Source organism: Anarhichas minor, unplaced genomic scaffold (genome assembly GCF_050575085.1).
Source record: "Anarhichas minor isolate MPS153535 unplaced genomic scaffold, ASM5057508v1 ptg000058l, whole genome shotgun sequence".
In the NCBI taxonomy this organism is placed as follows: Eukaryota; Metazoa; Chordata; class Actinopteri; order Perciformes; family Anarhichadidae; genus Anarhichas; species Anarhichas minor.
Genome location: NW_027466504.1, coordinates 6,534,062 through 6,556,438, shown reverse-complemented (window position 1 = coordinate 6,556,438; position 22,377 = coordinate 6,534,062). Strand labels below are relative to the sequence as shown.

At 43.2% G+C, this 22,377-nt stretch overlaps 2 protein-coding genes across 4 annotated transcripts in view; one reads left to right on the top strand and one right to left on the bottom strand.

Annotated features, from left to right (window-relative positions):
- The first annotated feature begins 8,521 nt into the window (after positions 1-8,521).
- Positions 8,522-16,885, top strand: cyp1b1 (cytochrome P450, family 1, subfamily B, polypeptide 1). The gene is made up of 3 exons (XM_076076797.1): positions 8,522-8,889; positions 9,019-10,044; positions 10,589-16,885. Exons 1-3 carry the CDS (start codon positions 8,873-8,875, stop codon positions 11,193-11,195), a joined length of 1,650 nt encoding a protein of 549 aa, XP_075932912.1. The 5' UTR covers positions 8,522-8,872; the 3' UTR covers positions 11,196-16,885.
- rmdn2 (regulator of microtubule dynamics 2) overlaps positions 15,858-22,377 on the bottom strand; it is a 29,078-nt gene continuing 22,558 nt past the window's right edge. For all 3 annotated transcript variants that reach the window (XM_076076800.1, XM_076076799.1, XM_076076798.1), the window contains exons 7-11: positions 22,181-22,258; positions 20,604-20,702; positions 19,602-19,655; positions 19,401-19,481; positions 15,858-18,276 (exon numbers count right to left, since the gene is read on the bottom strand). In XM_076076800.1, the coding sequence (XP_075932915.1) occupies positions 18,223-18,276; positions 19,401-19,481; positions 19,602-19,655; positions 20,604-20,702; positions 22,181-22,258 (366 nt within the window). In that variant the 3' untranslated portion in view covers positions 15,858-18,222. The remainder of the gene's footprint in view (positions 18,277-19,400; positions 19,482-19,601; positions 19,656-20,603; positions 20,703-22,180; positions 22,259-22,377) is intronic.

The window sequence follows — 22,377 nt, the reverse complement described above, 5'->3', positions numbered from 1 at the left end:
AGAAACCACGTTGAGTGTAAGCATGCAGTCAGAAGAACAGCTGAAGATCCTATGAACCTCTGGAGGCAAGACTGATATCTGAAGAAACAGCTCAGAACACGATACGGTAGAAGACCTGCGAGTCGACCCTCTTATCAGACAAAAGAGTAAAAAAAACAAAAAAGTACAATCATCTCCGTGAAAACAAATGTGCAGCCTGCAACATTCACTTTCTTGGGCACTGGAATCAGATCATCCCACACTTGTGGCTGGGCATTTTATACACCCTTTGTTTTCACATGACTGGCAAAATAAGTCACAGTTTAATGCTTCAGAGGACTGATGCCGGATTTGTTTGGGGTTTTCCAGCCATGAAGACACAAACACACAAACATAAGACAACAATTTGTTATGTGATACAAAGGCCGAGCGCTTTTGCACAATTGGGAAATCCGAGAGTTGTTAGCCCGTGTAAACAGCTGTACGATGTCTTTCCAAAGCTTGAGGACAAGTCTGAGGACATAACCCTAATGATGTCATCAGGGTTATCTTTGCTTTGGCCAGAAAGCCTGTTCTACAAACAGGCGGGCGTGGACTTTGAAGGAAAGAAGGGCATTTATGAGGCACGGAAGGTATAACGAAGAGATGCTATTTTGTTGCATTATGGGAAATGTAGGATCCAGTGTTTTGGGGGCTTGACCCATACTAGGAACTAAAAGTATGAATATCTCAGCCTCTGCTGCTTTGATTATGACCATTATTATTTTTCAGTTTTGTCTCTTTTGAGCTCCCTAATTTTATGGAAGTAATATATCGCTGAAGTACCTCTTTACAGCAGTTTTTTAATAGTTTTTTCAAAAGTTGGTGTTATGCCAAAGTTTTTAACTTTAGAGTAAGCCTTTGTTTTTACTGCCTGTTGCAAGATAGACAGGTTGTATAATCTGAGGACTTCTCCTTCCTGAGGTCATGTTGCCCCTGAGCTCTCTGCTGGGCTAGTTACTTCTCATCATGCCTCCCTTCTATGTCTTCCAACGTTGCATGTTTCGCTTCATGCGGTGGATGGGAGCTCTGCCTGGGACGCGACGCAGCACCTCGCGTGACTTCCCCCTCTGCGGGCCGCGGTCCATCGCGCATGACTGTCCGTCATCATTAATTTCTTGTAAAAACACGGAAGACAGGCCCGGGGAGGGGGTCGCAGAGGAGAGGCCTCGCCTCCCTATGAGCGCTGCTTCACCTTTGACCTCTCACAGGGGGAGAGAGATAAACACAAGGGGGGAGACAACTAAGCTTCAGTGACTTTTAATGACAGACCTGGTTTGGGTTAGAATAGCAACACTGTCCTCATGCAGAGACCAAATAAGATTAGGGCTCATCAGGCAGGGGAAGGAGAAGCAACGGGCTCTGCTGCTCTGTTCGTCTGTGTGTGAGGTGTAAATTTGCATTTTCATATGCAAAGTGTGCACTAACATCAGATGTGAACGCAGCTCGGTTCAAAGGCTCCATTCTTAAGCACACCGCTGCAGCTTTTGCAAGATCTGCAGTTTGGGACTAAACTCACAAAGGGCAAAAATGTGTCTTCACCAACTTGTTCCCGATCACACTTGTCGTCGACATTCATTTCCACATAATCCTCGGTTCATTCCTTTGACACAGCAATCCGCAAAAAACAAAACACGTCCGCCTTCATCAAAAGCTCTTCACATTCTATTCACTGGTTATTTTCCATGGGCTTCCTGTCAGTCTCTGCAATTAGGCCAATAAAAACAAAGACCGATGACAACAGTCACAAGGAAAGAAGCAGGCAAGGCTTTTTTTAGTTGGCGTGGATTTGAAAAGCGCAGTCATGCGGCTGAACACGTAATAAGCCTCCCATTCTTTCCAAAGAAGTGCAAACAGTTCAACTGGACTCTACGGATCCCTGAAAAGGTTTTCCTCCAGAAAGACAAAACAACAATTCAACATGCACGCCGATTCAGAATTCAGGGGGAAAATGTCCTTTTAGTGTGAGAATGGAGGGGAGACGCCTTCACGGGCTGCTGACTACGCTTTGGCAAGGGCCTCCGTAGCACTTGGCTGGACAAAAAAAAAAAAAGACCCTACAGATAAAGGTACTTCAATGTGCAAGGCCATTAGGATCCTCGAAACACTCATTAGCATCATTCTCATGAACTTAAATGGAGGGCTGTTGTTGTTTTTTTTCAGCGTCGGTAAAGAAAAGAAAAACACAGGATTTGTGGACTTCTGGGAAATATAGTGGCGAGGGTCTGGGGGAGTTGTTATGGGACAGTTCGACATTTGGAGTCACTGGGGTCATTCAGTCGTAATGAGGCGCTCGCGGTCGGACCAAAGTAAAATGGTTTGCCCCAGCGCTCAACTCTCCCTGATTCACCGCCAAGCCAGATGACAGTTCGTTTTGGTGGTAGTCAGACCAATCACACGGCGGCAGGTTGATTCATCTCTAATGGAAAGCAATTAACAAGACGGGGCCAAACGCACAATCCTGATGTGTGTGTCTCTCTGTGTTTCTCCGTGTGTGTGTGTGTGTGTGCACTTGTCTATTTGTACATTTCCTGTCTGTTAAATGTTACAGATGGTAGAACCAGACGAACTGTAGACAAAATGAATGTAAACACCTCGTGATAAAGGACTTTATCCTTGAAGCACAGACTGCTGCAGTGACTGCCGAGCAGCACCATTTATCAACTCATTATGTACATATAGCGTTCATTTCACATCCCTGATCCTGAGTCTCCTTTTGTCTCTTTTTTGGCTACTTGCGGGCAGCTGAACAAAGAAGAACTTGTGCTGTTAGCTGTCTAGGATGGTGGAATGTTCCAGTTAGCAAGGTATGCTAACATATGCTATTTCAGGCAACTTTTGTGTACTTCAAAGCAGTATTATTGATTTTAGCCACTTGGGGGGAGCGGAACAACAACATTGACATATTGTCACCGTATAAAGTCTTTGTGATATATATGCATATAAATACAAATTAATACATTTAAAAAAAGACTGTTTACCTGCATGCAACCAAAGCCCGCTCATACGTGATTGGCCAATACTACTCAGATTACAAACGGAAAACCAGGAGGCGTCCGATGCCAAAATCTTGTCCTGTTACCTATTATGTATCTTTTTATATAAAATAGTTATATGATCCTATTTTTTTCTTCTTTTTTTTTATAAAAACAGTTACAATATATAGATACAGAGTTATGAGCAGTGAGACTAAATCAAGACGTAGCGGGCTGTAAAGCCAAAACAAACACAGATAAAAGATGGAAAGACAATTTGTATGAGGTTAATATTTGTTAATGTAAAATTATTGTGAAGCTTTAAATAATTTTGAATTTGTTTTGATCAATGCACCTGTCATTTTATGCAAATAGTCTGTCACTCTTATCGCTCTGAAAACTCAAAATAAAGCGTCGACTGACAAACGTTATTAGCTGATAACTCTCCTCGCGTCTTTACCCGTGAGTTAGTTAGTTAGGTAGTATTGTGTTGTGTATTGTATTTTTGTTATATCTACTCAAAATCCATAGCAAGTTGTTTGTAAAATACATATTACTCATAAACTTTGTTTGCCTATCTTGAAGCAATGGGATATAAATCATTGTTAATTTTAAAACCTGTCAGATGATTAGAAAAGGGTCATTGTTCCACTATATAATCATGCACACCCTATAATTCATGTTCGTCTTGCATTGGACTTTAGTGCATCCATAAATCAAAATTGCATCCGAAATCTCAACCTATTAAGCTAATTGAGGCTCATTTTTTGTGTTAAATTAAACGTTATATTTAATTTAAATTAAGTGACATATTTGTATTTTTCAATTTTTGTCTCCAAATTACCTTTTTCATCAGTAGTATTTGTCGAATCCTAAACTTCTCCTAATGCCTTATCAATGCCTTAACTTATGATAGCATATAAATATGACCACATTGTTTAGATGCATGCATATTTGAAAGAACCTCTCTGGCACGTCAGCATCTGCCTCGAAAGCTTAACCAAATCGAAGTGGGTTAGCAGCTCTATTCTGTGCCTAACCCTGACAAGCACACGGTGCTACACCTGTATTTAGTCAAGTTGTCAGTGGCTTTCCCTTCAGTTGTCACCCCTATGATGAAGCACATGTGCGTGACTGCTCGGCACCTTAAGAATAGCCTTGGGCTGTCCCCTCTGTTCCTCTGTTTTGCCCAGAAGTGCACAGCATTGATTCTAAGAATAAGATAAGCTCCATGAGTGCTGTAAAAGGCGTGCAGCTCTTCCGAGGTCCTGTGCATGCTTCCACTAATTACAGGCATAAATCAAAGTAATGCTTCATTTATCATTCCTGTTTGCAAGATGACGCAACTTCCTGATATGGCTCACTCTGATTTCCTCTGTGCAAAACTATGCTCTGAATGTGAGAAATGCTGTTGGAATCAGACGTGATCGCTGCCCCGCCGGGCTGGAACTTTACAATGTAACTGTACCTTTACTGTCTGAGCAAATCATCACCTGCACACACCTTCCTGAGCTCCTCCCTGACTTCCAGGCTCTCTCACACGCGATGAGCGTTTGAGCTGTCAGTCACGCAGAAACGGAAACTGGTGTCGAAACTGAACTTGGTAGCAGTGAGGAGCGTTGGGGGCCCGGTTGTTTTGCAGCTGAAGTCACATCACTGCACCTCTGAGGGGATTACCTACAAGGCTCAGCATCCAAACACAAACAAATGTCAGAAGTCATTAATATTTGCATTCTAACAAAAAGGAATTTCAAATGAAATCACGGCAGACATTTGTTCATCTCTTTCTATACAGCTCACAAATAGCGGGAAAAAAAGACAAAAAAGTGAAGAAAAAGAATATCTGAATTTCATTGGACAGAACTCTGTATGATGAGGACTATAGAGCACGACAGGAATGAGTCATCTATCCATTTATTATCCATAACCGCTTATCATATTCAGGGTTGTGGGAATGAGTTTTAAAAGCATTTAAAGCATTTTTGCACTTCCAGTTACCTCGTTTTTTTTGGATGGCTTTTTGGTTCGATGCCTGAAATAAGGTCTGTGGTTAACACAAGCTGAAGAGATTTTAACATTTTGTTCAAAAATTTAAAATACGTCAGTAAGAATTTTGAAGCTTTTAAGTGTATTTAAAGAGCCGGTTGCTAACAAGTGGCTAAATGAGACTATAAAACGGCATGATGCCGACTAATCCGCCTTACAGCCTCGTTGCGTATACGATATATGAGAAGCAGTTTTGAAGCCTTGTGTTCGGTATTTTGGCAATCGCCATCTTGGTTTTTGAAACCAGAAGTAACAACCGAATGCTGAATACTTTTAGGTGACCAGAAATGTTACAATTAACTTTCATGAACTGAAAATGCACTGTGAAAGAGTTGAAATTGTAAGAAGAAAACAAGGACAACTCCCAGACCGGACAACACAGCAATAGTCACCTGTCAATCACAATGCAGCCCCGCCCTAAAGCATACCCTGCTTTACAGTCTATTTGACTCGAAATGGACCATCATTTACTAGATGAACATCATGCTGTATTGAGGAAGACTATAGCGATTGAGACCATAAACTCATGTTCACAGTGTTTACTGAGGTAATAAATCAAGTGAGAATGAGAAGGAGTCATTTTCTCATACACTTCTATACAATCAGACTTTTTTTGCAACCAGAGGAGTCGCCCCCTGCTGGCCATTAGAAAGAATTCAGGGTTAAGGCACTTCCACATTGGCAGCACACTTTTTTACAGTATCAAGTTTAAAACGAGAATGTAATGAAAACTACAAATGGAGGAAGTTGTATTATTGTTCGAGTCAGTCTTTGAATTAGAAAGATGATTTAGGTATTTTCTGAGACAAAGCAGCATTTCCCCGTCTTGCCTTTTAACAATGCAACAAATCTACCTGAGCAGTAGTAAAACAATTAGGGTATTGGGCATAGGGGTATAGGGTATTGACCTGCAGGAGGAATAAAAAACCAAAACAGATTTCCAGCTGTTGTGGATTAAACTGTGGAGTAATTATCACCATTCAAGCACAGAGTATGTGGTCTTTGACAAAACGGAGTTAAACCATAGACTTACTGAGAGGCTAATGAAGGTCTTATGACCATGGGATGTTCAGGTTCATAGTTTGACTACTGACATACTGACCACACTCACACACACACACACACACACACACACACACACACACACACACACACACACACACACACGCACACACACAGACAGCAAGACAGTTTGTGTTTAAGATAAATGCAATAAATACAATTTTGTTCGCTGTTTCCCACCAGTCAATGAATTATCAGTCAGAGATAATTGTTTCAGTAATTACAGATTTCCAAAAGAAAATAAACAAAGTGGATTAAAAAGTTAGAGGGACCTGCTGGGGTTTGGTCTAATAACTGGAGCCAGCCAGTAAAGGAGGCTGGGAGTAGTTTTTATTCTCTAGTTTTTCCTCCACCCTCATGGATCCAGTGATGACTAAAGCTAGAACACATTGAGGGGAGGACAACTGGAGTCAAGACTCAGTAAGTGTCTTTACATTCATTTTACCTTAATCTGATTTACAATTTAAAACAGGGTAAAAATTCATCTTTAATTCTGTAATTAATAATGCATGCATAATATGGTTATATTTGAATTCAAATGCAAATTAGTTATAATATTCTAATGTCAATGCCAAGGCCAAATGCGACCGTTGGCATTTTGTAGAAGCAATAATGTATATTATTATGATTAAATGAGGGGTATATAAAATTGCATAAATTGTAGCAGTGTAATATGGGAAATAATACGTTGTTTGAATGTATTACCGTGCCAAAACGTAGCGCGCATTATTTCTATAGGTTGGGATATTATAGAAGTTAATAAATTATATTATGTACAATAAGATCGTTGTGTTCATGTTCATCATGCTGAGAGATTTTTTTTTAAACTTATTTATTTTTAACCAAAACCCATGAGCATCACCTGTGTCGATAGTTCGTGTTCAAACTTGAAGATGAGAAGGACATCACCGGGTTAATTTGAGCCGCTGTCCGCGGTGCTGAAGCAGGATCCCCGAATCGCATCCCAACCACACCAGACCTGAGCAGGGAGGCCCGAGCAGAGGACAGAGACCCAAATATCACCTGCAGAATGAGCGTAAAACGCATCCAAACGGACAGAAAAGCAAATAAACATGGTGTCTGTTTGCTAAAATGAGGAGGCAGGTCTGAACCCCGATAGCCGAGAGAGTAACAATCATTATTATCATCCAGCCTTGACCGGGGGCACACTGGATAACTATTGATACGATGGATTATAATTATTTCTATAATAGTAATAATAATAATATTAATAATAACAATAATAAGAAATAATAAGAAGTAAAATGTAATTAAATATAAAAATAATAATGTATGTAATGGAATAATGACTGTTCTGCAGGAACAGGTCTGACGATCAGTATGCTTGTTAATTGGGGGAATTAATTAATGAGTTACAGCACGGGGCTCGCCTCCTCCTGGTGGCTTGATAGGAAAGCGCACCCACAATTATAATTTCATTTGAAGCAACTCCAGACTGTCATCAGGGGAAATACAGCACACACACTGCAAGCGTGTGATTCGGCTCGTATTCCAGCAAATACATGCGTGTAGACGTGTAGAGACTTTTCTGTGTTTTTTAATATATATATATATAAATATATACACACAAACAAAATATAGGCATATATACTATATTTAAGCCTGTACAAAAAATAAGAAAATAAAAACTGTATTATGATTTTTTTACTTTTAAAAATCTGATGAGGTTACATTGCCATATTTAAAAAAATAATAATTGCGTCGTCAAACGTACGTCAAAGCAGCCGCTATAAATGGCTGTTTACATTGATCGAAGGTGATCATTTATAGCTTGAACTCCGTTGACTTGTCGGGTGTTACCTTCCCCCAGGCAGAGACGCACGTTGTTAAGCGCTTCGACTTCAAGCCTGGCTTTCTAACACTGCTGAAATCTGCATGTTGATATGGCGCATATGAATTATATGAATATTAATAATACAAATAATAGCCTGAAAACGATTATTATTATTATGTCTGTTTTAAAATGGTTAAGACAAGCAAGATGCACACATAGTACCGATACATATCACCACCATCAATAATACACCCCTCCAATAGTAATAATAATTCAAAATCATCATGATGAATAATAATAACAACAACAACAACAACACGTTGTTTATACTAACTATTAAAGCGTGTATTAACATTTAAAAACATTTTTAAAAGTTTAATTCTACCAGTATAACTGCAGTTGGAAAGTCCGATTGTTTTGTCTCATGAAACGAATATTCAACCACTTCAGTTAACTTGTTTTTCTCAACTTCAAATGCTCCCGTTTACAGGTCGGACAATATCGTCTGTTGCCTGTAGGTAACACACTAAGGGAGGGAGAGGTGGGTGGAGGAGGAGGAGATGATGGTGGGAGGGTGGGTTGACACCCTTTGCAACAAACCTGCCCACTGTAACAAAGCCAGGACACAACCAGACGCTGACGGTGTGACGTGATGCTGCGCTGTTTTTTGGGGGGGATAAATAACTTCACTTGTTGTAGTGGGGCTTCAAAGCATTGCCAGGCAGCGGACTGGGAGCAGGGGGTGCGCGCACGCACACTGCATTACGCACCAGGCTGCACTTGACTATTTGTATCAAGCTGGTTTTCTAGATCTGTTGAGTAAAGGAAACATATTTTAAGACTAAAAGACCTCATATTTTTAAGGTTACAAATGTAGTCCTTCCATTCAGTTCATGGATAAACACATTGAAGTTGGATCCGAAACAGAAACAGCAGTAAATATGTTGGATACGTTGTAAAGCCTGCTATTTCTTCGATGCACAAAGGACATAAGCAAGTATTTAATCACCTTTTGATTCAACTGAATTCATTTTTTTTCTTCACAGCCTACATCCTATACCTAAATATATTAAAAACTGAAATACTATGTGCGTTTAATATTACTGTCGTATCCTCCTGTAGGATCCCCATCATGGATGATACATTGGAGGGAATTAACGCGGCAAATGCAAGAGCTCTGTTACTGGCATGCGTGACTCTGCTGTTCTCCCTCCACCTGTGGCGCTGGCTGCAGCGGCAGCGCTCGAACCCCGGCCCGCCCGGCCCGCCCGGCCCGCCCGGTCCGCTCGCCTGGCCGTTCGTCGGCAACGCACCGCAACTTGGCAACGCGCCGCACCTGTATTTTGCGCGCATGGCGAAGAAATACGGCAACGTCTTCCAAATCAAACTGGGCACTCGGACCGTGGTGGTGCTGAACGGGGACTCCATCAAACAGGCGCTGGTCAAGCAGGGAGCCGAGTTCGCCGGCAGACCGGACTTCACCTCCTTCCAGTACATCGGCGGCGGGGACAGCCTCGCGTTCGGCACCAACACGGACTGGTGGAAGATGCACCGCCGGGTGGCCCAGTCCACCGTCCGCATGTTTTCCACCGGGAACCCGCAGACCAAGAAGGCGTTTGAGCACCACGTCCTCTGCGAGGTCAGGGAGCTGCTGCAGCTGTTTGTGGAGAAAACCAAGGCGCACCAGTACTTCCAGCCCATGACGAACCTCGTGGTGTCCACGGCCAACATCATGAGCGCGGTGTGCTTCGGCAAAAGGTACTCCAACGAGGACGAGGAGTTCCTGCAGGTGGTGGGCAGGAACGACCAGTTCACCAAAACGGTGGGGGCGGGGAGCATAGTGGACGTGATGCCCTGGCTCCAGTACTTCCCCAACCCCATCAAAACCATATTTGACGACTTTAAGTCGCTCAACCTGGAGTTCAACACGTTCATTAGAGACAAAGTCATGGAGCACAGGAAGAACTTCCAGTCGAGTGTCATCAGAGACATGACGGACGCCTTCATAGTGGCGATGGATGCGCTGAGGGATAAATCGGGGCTCGCGCCAAGGAAGGACTACGTGGCCCCCACAGTGGGGGACATATTTGGAGCGAGTCAGGACACCCTGTCGACCGCACTGCAGTGGATCATCCTCTTACTTGTCAAGTAAGCAACATTTTAACGCTCGTTTTTACAGAGCTTTTTAGACACAAGCAGGCAACACCAGATAATAATAAATCATACCGCTGCTGAGGCTGCACAGACTTTAGGAAGTTCAATAGCATGTGTGTTATGTAACAGCCAGGGGGGGGGGGGGGGCACAGGCAGGTATCGGCAGCGTGACATCAGCAGCTGAAACTGCACACCAGTGAAAGTGCCCAGTCAGCATTTTACCGTGCAAGTAGCGAGATACTTTGGCAGTTTATTTTAACTTTTTTTTACACAAGATCATTTTTCTGATCTCACGTGATTGTTCGATCACATTATGATGCCTTGATGTAGTCTTGAGCTATTATTTTTGGTTGTTGATCGCTGTGTGAAACGCTCAATAAATGTCCCCACGCATCACATCCTTACTGTGTTACTGAATGTCAGGCAGCTTTCTACACTTTCACTTATTAGGTCATGATGTAAAGTGAAACATAAATGAGTGTAACCTCCATCAGTGAGGGTGTCGCCATTAAACGTAGCTCTCCACCTGTGAACGCAGGTTCCCTGAGATGCAGGTGCATCTCCAGCGGGAGGTGGACAAGGTGGTGGACCGCAGCCGGCTGCCTTCCATCGAGGACCAGCCGCGGCTGCCGTACGTCACGGCCTTCATCTACGAGGTGATGCGCTACACCAGCTTCGTGCCGCTCACCATCCCCCACTCCACCACCGCGGACACCTCCATCATGGGCTACGCCATCCCGAAGAACACGGTCGTCTTCGTCAACCAGTGGTCCATCAACCACGACCCGGCCCGGTGGGACCATCCGGAGACCTTTGACCCCCAGCGCTTCCTGAGCCCGGACGGAGAGCTGAACAAGGACCTGGCCGGCGGCGTGCTCATCTTCTCCCTGGGCAAGCGGCGGTGCATCGGCGAGGAGCTGGCCAAGCTGCAGCTGTTCCTCTTCACGTCGCTCATCGCCCACCAGTGCCACATCACCGTGGACCCGGCCCGGCCCGTCAAAATGGACTTCAACTACGGCCTGACCCTGAAACCGCACCCTTACTCCATAGCAGTGACTCTGCGGGAAGATATGAGGCTGCTGAATGCGGCTACCAGGCAGGCCGTGCCCGAGGAGGCGGTCAGGGCCCATAAAACAGACTCATAAACAGAAAAACAAAAATAAACACTGTAATAAGCAAAACAAATGAAGGCTGGAACACAAAAGACTAATGAACTCTACCTCATGTTTGTGGGCTGAAAACTATATTTATAAGCTGAAATCTCAGGCAAAATTCTCATCACTGATTACTGACTCATTTTAGAGCATTATAGTGCCAGGAAGGAACAGATGTTGTGTCTGTTTTAGAGGAGACATGGCGTATAAGCCACGCCCCCCACAACCAGCAGTTCACCGTTACCATTTAGCAATTAGCATCTTCTTTTGATCCATCGAGGTGGAATCGATTGAAAAGCAGAAACCATCAAGCAAACATCGACGTCATAGTGTTAGCAGAGCTTTTCTATTAACATTTTCGCTGCCAAATTAAAAGAGACATCACCAAAATGTCAGCTTTTCAGGAATCCTTTCAATTTGGCCACCATTTTAATAATGTTCTTCTTTACAAGGGTCGCAATGTCCAACTTCACGAAATGTGTGTGATAGACAAAAGTAATGTGCCACTTAAGGTCAGACCGATGCAGTGATTCTGCGTGAACAGACGAATAAGCTCATGGAGTGCATCAGCCCTTTAGCCTAATGTCTACTAACATTAATATGTTTCATATATATATACATATATATAGTGTAAAAGCTTAGTTACTCAGGAATAAGGCCTATGAAATGTCGAACACTATTGGAACTGGAAGGCTTTTTATGGAACACATTCTGAATCTACTGTAGATGCCGTTTGAAAAAGGCAAAGGAGCGTCGGGGTACGCCAAGCAGGCCTTCTGCTCGTGTCTGTGAACTGTTGTCCAACGCAAGTATGAAAAGACTAATATTACTTCGGTGTTATTTAGTCATTTATTTCGCGCTTTGTGTTCATGTTAAGGATTTTGTTTAAGTTTGAATGTTGTAGAATGCTGCTCTATGGAAAAACCTTTTTCAACTCCGTAATTGAATGTCCACGCTCAAGATGCCAGTAACCCCGTTCTTTCCTCTTCTTTGTGTTGTTTTTATTCAACAGACATAGTCACACTGTCAGGTTGGGACACAGGGTAAATCATTTTATTGTAGACTCATGTAATCGCTGCTTCAGCATGAGAGACTAATGCACTGACAGTGAAGACTTGGATTTGTTGGCTTCCTGCCGAAGCATTTTGTGAATATTGTAATTCAGATGATTATTTGAAATAACTTTAAGCAAGTAACAGACCAGGTTTATGTATCTGTGTATATCCATCGATGGCCCTCAGTGTGACAACAACCCTGACGCACTGCTTTCTAGAGACAATTAAAAAAATGACAGTCTTGAATGATCGAGTGAAAACATAATCTTAGTGAAATTGCACCACTGATGGCAGAGTTCAGTCAGTAAGATCAGCAATGAATTGCATCAGCCGTGTTTCCTTTTTCCTCAATAAACCAAAAATGATACAATGTTATCTTCCACATACTGGTTTTGTCAAAAGTTTTACTGTAAAATAACAGAGCGATGGCCACCGCTGAAATGACATCATGGGTCAGCGTGGGTCAAAGAAAGTCCCGTCATGAAATACTCTACGTCATGTGTTGCACACCAGGGGCGGAGCCAGGCGTTGTAAACATTCGGGGCTCAGCCCAAACCTAGAGGGGGTCCAGGGGCATTCCCCCCCCCCCTCCCTGGGGAGATTCCCTTTTTTTTCTTTGGTGCCATTTACAACAGCTATATGCACTATTTTACAAGTTATTTCATAACAGAATGCCTAAAAATCATTTCAGAATATCATCAAATAGTAGAAAATCAAATAGTAGTACTAGTAGTAGCATAGAATATATGAGCCCGTCATGACAATGTTAGGGCGGACATAGATGGCGATATTTCACCAGTAATATAACTATTACTTCGTTCATTTGAGGGACTGAGGGCGAAATGACACAAGTTTAAGCTATATTAGTTTAAGATTTTTTTTTTTTTTTTTAAAGCTTCTTCAACCCGCTTGCCTGCACGTTGTTTTGAATGATATTGTACAGTTACATAATAAACAGACACGTGAACTATATCCTTGTTTTTTCACTGTTGTAGTTTTTTTATCTCACCCTGCCAGAACATCCTGTACTCGATCAGCTTGCACCCAGCCGGCCAGACAACTTTTCATGCGTGACAAATTCAGATAAAACTAGATGATTACCGATACGTCTCTGCTCCATTTATTTTCCTCTTTTGACATGTACAAAATAGAACCTGACGTCGAAGCAGAGCCAGTGAAGTCATGCGTGGCAATGCTCCAAGAACAATATTTTTGAGTCGGAAGCAAAACACCTCTGTAAGTTTGCTTCTGCGCCTCTCTGCTGAAATACGGACACATCAAAGACACACGAGCCTCAGATACGCTGACAATTTCACGGGTAATATGCCCGTATCAGCGGGATAATGACTTGAGTTATGATAGCAGACAATATCAGCCTCTAGGGGTTATTGCTTTTGTTGTGTTTCCCTCCTTACATTACAGGAAGCTGCAGGAGGAAGCAAATGTTCCTAATATACAGCACAGCCTGCAGAGCTGCGATATTCTGCACAACTTGGTACATAAACACAACAGAAAACATGAATATCTCAGGTATGTGCCGTTTAGAAAAGTCAGGTCTTACACGGCAAAGCAGGTGCTGCGGTGGGAAAAAAAAAAGCCGACTGAAAAGACGAAATATCGCACAAAGTGGTGGTAAGACGCATCCTTATGTCATTACAGCTTACACCTGTCAAATCTGCATTACAGCAAGATTAACGTGAATCTTTATATTTAAGCTTGAATCCTGCACTGGCCGAGGATAAAACGTGCACGCAGGAAGAGCCGACTGCGAGTTGTGTAACTTAAGACGAGCTTAGATTGGGAATGAGGGGATATATACGGAGACCTGAATGAATGTTTACGAGACTTTAGAGGTGTGGCGTTCAGAGTGGTCACAGGCTGTGGAGATCGACCGACAGGAGCTCAGGAACGGAGGAACAGTGGACTATCTCAGCTGACTCCTAAGCAAGAGCAGCTGTGGACAAGAAGACCTGCGCTACAGGGTACTGAAGATCAAGACGTGAACAGAAGTAATCGATGCACAGACTAGGCAGGCGACTGCCCTGTGGCCCCACAGCCTCAGGGGCCCCAAAGGCTCCGGGCTCACTGTCTGGCAATTAGTTTGTGGTAATTTGATACTTGGTATTTTTTTTCCTTTTGTGGTAATACTACATGCATGCAACGCTAAAGCACTATACAAAGTGAAATGAAAGGGTCTAAAGAGGACACCTGCATTATTTCAGTTCATCTTGTGTTTACATGGCACATGTACCCAGTTAAGTTTGTGGTTAATGAAGTTAGCACAAACTTATTACTAATGCTATCAAATACGCACAGCAAGAGGGAGAAACTGGTGGCCGGCCTCTGGCCTTTAAGAGGGTTAAAGGAACACATGATAAGTTTTGGGAAATATGTTTATTTACTTTCTGCTGGAGAGTAAAAGACTGACACCACTCTGCTATCTTTCTGTTGAATAATAAGGCTACAGCCAGCATCTAGTTAGCTGATGTTAGCATAAAGGCGGGAAACAGCTAGCTTAGCATAGTTTGGTTTTGAATTTCAAATTTTCAAAAAGTGGGAGAATTACAATTAGCCAGATTCCCCAGAACTAGTGAGAAACACAACCCCCCAATAAATCTAGAAAGCGTCTTAAAATGTTTTTTTTTACATTTCTAACTGTTTTCGCACATATTGAACGAATGAGATATACTGTTTAAATTAGTGAGCTTTAGAGGTGCTGGATGTTGTTTACACGGACAAAGCCAGGCTACTTGTTTCAACGGTTTCCGGTAATTGTGCTAAGCTAAGCTAACCCAACCCGCTGCGGCCTGGAATTTAATAAATGAAAGCTATTAGAGTGGTATCCATCTTCTCGTCTAATTCTGCCAGAAAGCTAACAAGTGAATTTGGTATCATGTGAAAGTGGCATTAAAAAAGACAAACTCAGGGGAAAGTGACCTTCTCTTTGGACATCACCAACAAGAAAATGTGAAAGCTGCAGCCTCTGAACTCTTGTGCAAAATCGAGACCTTGGTTTTTTAGGACGGCATGTACAGACATCAGGATCAGATGCAATCACTTACAAAGATATTTTACACGATGCCTGTGAATAAGTAGAAAACACGAATCCTGCAGCTGTTTCAACTGCGGCTTTTAAATGACGTGCGCAGGAGGCTCATGAAATCAGTCAGGGAGAGGTGAAGTTTATACGACTGTATAAACAAACACCTGTGCTCATTTAGAGTGGATCCACCATGATTAAAAAAATTAAAAAAAGAAGGCTACAACATGACTAGACTGGTGGCCTGAATCTGATCCAGTAGCAGATTCCAAATTGCCCTGGCACAAAATGTACGGTCTGGGGGAAAAGGGAAGGGATGCCAGAGAACTCCACAATCACTGGGAGTCATGCAGGAGCCTGCTTCTTACATTTTGACTTGTTTTTGGATTAAGATCAACGTAGTTTATAACCCCCCCAGTAAAAGTCACTGCGCATTTTAATTATAAGTTAGAGATTACAAAGCACAGAGCGAGAGAGCACTCTTAATGACCTGCAATAAAACTAACAATCACACAAACAAGCTCTTAAGCAAGCAACACACGTGACAAACTTGACACCTCGTATTGCACAGATTTTATTACAGACTGTTGTACCATTAATCATTCGGCCTATGACATTGTACAGTATATTCTCCATGTAGTGTATGAGATTTGAGGAATAGTGTACGTGTAATGGCAGTTGAAGGAAATCAAATACATTCGTAGTGCCGGTAGAAAAATCTGTAAAGTGACAAATAAACTTTTTTTTTTGGTTGTAATTTTCATTTCAATTCCCGTAACCTTAAAATACATTAAAAATAAATCACACGCTAAATCCATCTCTAAATGCGACCCCAACTAAACAAAGATGACGCCTCATGGTTTCACACAATGACGCTCCTCTAAAATGCATCACGCTTATCACATTATCCATGGTAACATAATTAGGACTGCATGAGACGGTAATAAAGGGAAACGTTTAAACATTACATCCGTCAGATCGGGTCATATTGTAGTTACCCGACCTGGAATGTAATCGTACAGTATGCACCATCACATCGTGCCTGCATCGTCTACTATAGTATTCCTAGAGAGCCATTGGTCCAACATTTCTGTTGCAGAGAGAAACACAGACGACAAAACCCAAAACGTGCCCCCCACTTTCTCAGTCAGAACTCCATTAACATGCTCACCAGTGACCTTAATGTGATATATGTTACGTGTTCTTCAGTGCGCTGATGAAGCATCTTTTGTCACTTTGTGGATGACAAATTGTGGCCTGTGTGTGTGTTTTTTTTTTTTTTTTTTTTTTACACCAATTGAAACCTGAGCAAAAACCTTAATGGAGCCTTGAGCGGGATAATTAGCTGCTGTGTACTGCGTATGTAGAGTAATCGCAGCCTTCTATAAATATTAAACCATTTGTTTTGCTTTTCTAACTTGGCATACCAAGTTTGGGTGTTGCCACTGTGGATGGCCTCTCCACTTTCTCTGGCATTGGAAAAGTTCACAATGAAACAGATGGCTCGAGGTTACGCCGATTTAAAAAACAATATAAGAACTATAATACACCTATAATGTGGAAAAGCAAAAGGATTCAGGAAGCCCCCCCCCCCCCAAAAGCAAGAGAAACCTCCCTGAAAGGTTGCAACAGGAACTGACTGAAAAAGGGGGAGTTTGTTCCAAAAACACCTCTACAGATGCTTCATATCACCCGTTAGTATGAGTTACAAATAAGGTTCTGTATATATAGTCTTTAAATGATTCATTACTTTCTATACATGCAAATGGAAGTCCCTCAGACTCTGATATATTCTCTTCTGAAAAGTCCCACGGAGAGTTCCCAGTAAAACAAGTCAGTGAGGGTTGTTGACGGGTCCGTATCAGAGGGGTCCGTATCAGAGGGGTCCTGTAAACATATTAAAAACCTACAGGGCTGCCTGAGACTGTACCTCGTCTTCATGCTGGATCGTTAACCGCAGTCATACTAGAGCGACATGACTGTCACAGGAGCTGCACTGTAGCAGGTGGTAACTGAATAATGAATGTCCTCAATGGGCAGATGCCAAAGTCAACAAAAGAAAAGACGCCATGAAATACCAGTGTTAGCGTTAACGGCACGATTAAATAAGAGTCCGCGTGTGGATGTGAGCCGGCAAGCACTGAAGCCGGTCTGAGCGGAGGCAGAGTGAAGAGGGCGACAGGTCGTCCCGTCGTGACCGCATTCCAAGACCGTTGTTTGAGGCGCGCCATTGTCTGGTGTGCTTTTGTTATTGGCACTCGAATGTGTGATGGGAGACGCAACAAAAAACAGGATGGAACAGCGAGTCCTGTGGGTCAATTCACAGAAAAGCGACAGGTCTTTGTTGTCAAGGAAACTTGGTATCCTTGAGACCCACCGGAGAGACTTTCGCTATCGGAGCAAAAGATCACATCGATAAAAAACACACACTAACAATCACACTAAATTTAACTCCAACACATCATCTCAACAACAAAAACCCTCATAGACGTAGTAGAGGAAGTGAAAACCAATTGTCTCACAGGTTTGGTACAACCAGGTGTGGATCATTTGTTTTCCACTATTAAAGAAGAAACATAATTAGAATACAAATCTGATTTTAAACGAGCTAGGATGGTTCTGATTGATGATTTAGTGTCACAGTACACCTCCATCCACTCACAGAGTGAATTAACATGATGGCCTCTCAATATACCCTACACACACACACACACACACACACACACACACACACACACACACACACACACACACACACACACACACACACACACACACACACACACACACACACACACACACACACACACACACACACACACACACACACACACACGCACGCACACACGCACGCACACACACACACACTCCGTAGCACTTGGAAGATACAGTTCCAGAAGAATGTGCTATGTGCATACTGTCGTCACACTCCAAGCGCTGGGCAGAGTAAGTCCAGCTCCTTCTGTGCCTCTTCATCCTGAGGAGAAAAACATTGTTCAAAATAAAATAAAAACAGAAAGGTGCCCTCAGTCCAGTGCAAAATCTCCGCCAGGTGTGTCTGCAACGACCACCGCCGCAACTGAACGAATACAACCCGCCACTGACCCTTCGCTAAGCCCCGCCCCACGCTGTCAGAGCTACAATGGACTGCATGAATATTATGTCGATTTCAGAGAGAAGCAGACAGAAGGGTCTACACACGGACACAGCAGTAAAAACAGGTTAGAAAGATGAAGATAGAAGTCTACAGATCACCTGGTGATGGAGACAGAAGACAACAACGCTGTTCCTGTAAAGCCGTGTTTGTCTTTATTCACGGTTACAATCATTAAAGCAGCGTGTGTATACATTCAGTAGCTAGCTAATAATAACAATAGCTGGCTACGCTATGATTGGCTGGTCTGCGATGGAAGGGCATGGCTTAGTTAAGGGTCAATTGACTAACCCCCCCCTAGACTGCAAGTGCATCAGACAAACGTGTTTTTCACTCGCACATCTCACACAACTAATCTCTCATTTTAATCTATGATGCAGATGTCTGCACCTGCTCCGTGCGTCTCAGCTCCGTCCCATGGGCATAACCGGGAATTGACGTGTTTATTTAGGCTTAAAGTCTACTGAGCAAACTGTTTAAGCTGTTAATATGCTTTTATTAAGTTTTAATATGTTTTCATGAGAGAAAGTCTCCATTTTCATTCCCAATATCTGGTCAGTTTATCCAAATAACGACCGTTTGTAAATGCGCTGCAACGTTTTCCGAGATGTGACAAAGCCGCTCACGGGGTTTCCTTCATACCGGCATACTTCAGTGTGAACAGTGAACTCAGCTGTGTGATCACTAGTGGCCCCTACCGGCAGGGAGCCGGTAAAGAGTCGTGAGTGAGGAGTCAGCAGTTAATCAATGGCCGTATATATCAAACAGGCAATAAAAAGGTACGCGGGCATTAGCCGTGGACGGACAGAGAGATGCGCACACTCTCACACACACACATGACCCATCTCATTATCTACTGGCGGAGATGATAATAAACTTGCAGATGGAATAACCGTGTGAGATGGCTATGAATGAAGTATTGCAATAGTAACAGCGATGAGGTCTACCTCTTTAGTCACAGTGTTCATTGAAGAAGCAGCTTCACACATCTGCCCCGCCTTGTCCCTCTGCCCCAGGTCTTTGTAGCACTGCCAGAGAACGGAAACACAAACTGTCAATGCATTGTTGAGTCTCAGCAGGATCCCCACAGAACAGTGCACAGACTAGTCCCAAAACACACAACGGCGATGGAGGTTTCTGGTACCGACCTTAGCTAGAAACACATAGTTGTTTTTGGAATATCCTGGCTGGATCTCCTCAACCTGAATTAAGAAAAAAGGTTTTTATTCAGCTTTTGAAAGACAGTTAATCTCTTCATAATGCACACGCAGGCACGGTCAACTGTCCTAACTGTATCATTACACTCCCCTCGACTCACTCACTTGCCTCTCTCTCTCTCTCCCCTGCAGCTCCTGCAGCCCAAACATCTCTCCCACAGTTAGTCATGTACAGATAACCACAGGTTAGAGGCCGGGGACCCGTGTAACCTTGCAGGATGTATTTGTTAAAGCTCAACAGCCTCACCTGTGCTCCGAGTCACGGGCGGCATGTTGTAACAGGGACCACTTAAATCAAAATGATGGGTGAGATACGCAAGACATGAGGAAGAGGCACCAACAGGAATATTGGCCAGGAGCATTTCTCTACTAGATAAACATTTGAAATGTGGGAACACGGATTAAGCCGTTCTAAATACGGACGGTTTGCTCGTTGAAAAGGTTAGAGTCAGTTCCCATTTTTCTTGTTAACTGTATTAATATACCTGGCAATGGAAGCATTCCTAAAAGGCACAAGTTAGCTTTAAACAAAGTGCCCATCGGATCGTCAAACAGCATCTGAAAGCCCCAAAACTTTATGAAAACATCGGAATTGAGCAAGTACATCCGACAATTATTGTAACTGTCTGAAACCAAAAGTCACGCCCAGTGTTTTTTTCAGGTGTGTGGAGGTGAGAAAAGAGGCAGGTTTTAAACTCTCAAGTGCCTGCATTAAACACCATGATTACCTCTGAATGCGTTTCACCCTCTCTATGACGCCGGGCTTTCCACACCACGTTTTTAATGTGAGGTGAAACAGCTATAAACACTTTTCACAATGTGAAGGACACCTCGCAAAGACAGTGTGTGTATTTAAGCAGACTCGCACCTTAAGGAGTCACACATATGTTAAATAAAAAGGAGAATGATTGCAGAGTGAATTTTCTAATGTACCTTTAGAAAATTCTTCAGTGCATCTTCGACCGTTGCACTCGGAGGCTCTCCAAATAACGTTGCAGCGACTTTCCTCTCAATCCACGACAACTGAGCCACCTGCAAAATAGTGAGAACACCTCAAAGTCAAAAGGCAACTCTGCACATTAGCTTATCGGTAACTTAACGGCAGGCTAAAAAGCAGTGCATCCCTGCCCTCTCTGGCTCCAATGCTGCCTGTGGCCGGGTGCGGTAAGTAGTGTGCTTTGCGTTTGTAACGACACCCAACGGGGACGTCACACTCGTACATCACTGAAGCAAGGCGGCAAGTGAAACAACTGGAGGTCAGGAAAAACAAGATATTCAGAGGATGTTAAATGACTCTTTAAGACATCACTAATGAGCTGTTGTCAATATGTGTGGCCATCGACTTAAAACACTTTTTAACTGATGCAATTACAAAAAAACTTCCAAAAAGGAATTCCCTCAGGTTTACTAAATAAAATCAACTACTTTTCAATTACATTCAAAGTTCTACAATCAAAATTTGTTGACATCTACGTTTAACATTTCAAAACTTAAAGAGAGTTTCTCATCAGATCTTCTTTGGGCGTATTACTGCTATCTATTGGGATACAAATATATTGTGGAGATTTCTCCTTTTTGCCAATCAAACGTAGTTACATGTGTGAGCAGTGAAAGACATGCATAACTTTAACAGTTAAATGGAAACAAAGCTAATGGATTTTGTGGGTATTCGTTTCCATAAATCTCCAGGCCGGTTTGGTAACATATCATTTTTCTTCACTATTCCAGGCTGGAAGCACACACACACTTTGCCGTCTGCGACTTCTCCAGTGTTTCCATGACCGCGGGTACTCTGTGCACGGATACTTTCCTCCTGACACTCTTCACAGAAGATGATAATGGCCAGGAGAAGTCTTGGTCAAACATGTAATGTTCCCGCCGCGCACCATTCATCAGATCGACGTCTAATTGCAGGTGTAGCGTTGCTGTGGCCTCGTCACGGGACTGAATACAAACAGTAGGTCATTGTTGAACACGAACGCACCGCAGACACCGTAAAACTCAATCCCCGGAAACATCAGGTGTTACCGCTCCGCTTAAATTCGCACAGTCCCTCACTCCTCAGTGTAGGTGAGTGTTATATCATTTAAGTCTGAGCGATCGCTGCAACACCTTCCTTCCTTTTCAGGCAGTTAGTTTGACAACTTCAAATTCACATTTTCACAACGGTGATTGACGGACGAGACGTCATAGAAACAACTACCCGCGCCGAAAAAACACGAGCTGAAAACGTCGCCCTGGTACAATCTGATTTAAAGCTAACAATGGCTGGTGTTAGCCTCCCCGTCACGCTTTCTGCGAATATTGCAGGGGGGAAAAAAACAAACCTCAGGGAAACCTAAACAGAGGGAATGAATGAGGGGAAACCGTGGGAGGGTTAGCAAAAAGGGAGGGGGGAGGGGGGGGGGGGGGGGGGGGTCCCGCAGACATGTCAGCCTCCATAAATTCACAGTTTGTGTATGTGCAGAGAGATATATGTGTTGCGCAGCGTGTCGGGAGGGGTCACATACAGCGTAGCACCAGCGGCCCAGCAGGTAGTAGGACATGGGGTCCTGCGGCTTCAGCTCGATGGCTTTATCCAGATGATCCTGGGAGGGGAAGGCACACAGACACAGAGACAGAGGGGTGAAGATCTGCACTGTTGATTCATGACACGGCTTTTTCATTTCCACCGCCTTCTGTTCTGACCTGATCTGTCCTGCTTCAC

Bases quoted from the DNA above. Each gene is read 5' to 3' on its own strand.
- cyp1b1 (XM_076076797.1), top strand. The intron at 10,045-10,588 runs GTAAGCAACATT...CTGTGAACGCAG, and splicing joins ATCATCCTCTTACTTGTCAA to GTTCCCTGAGATGCAGGTGC.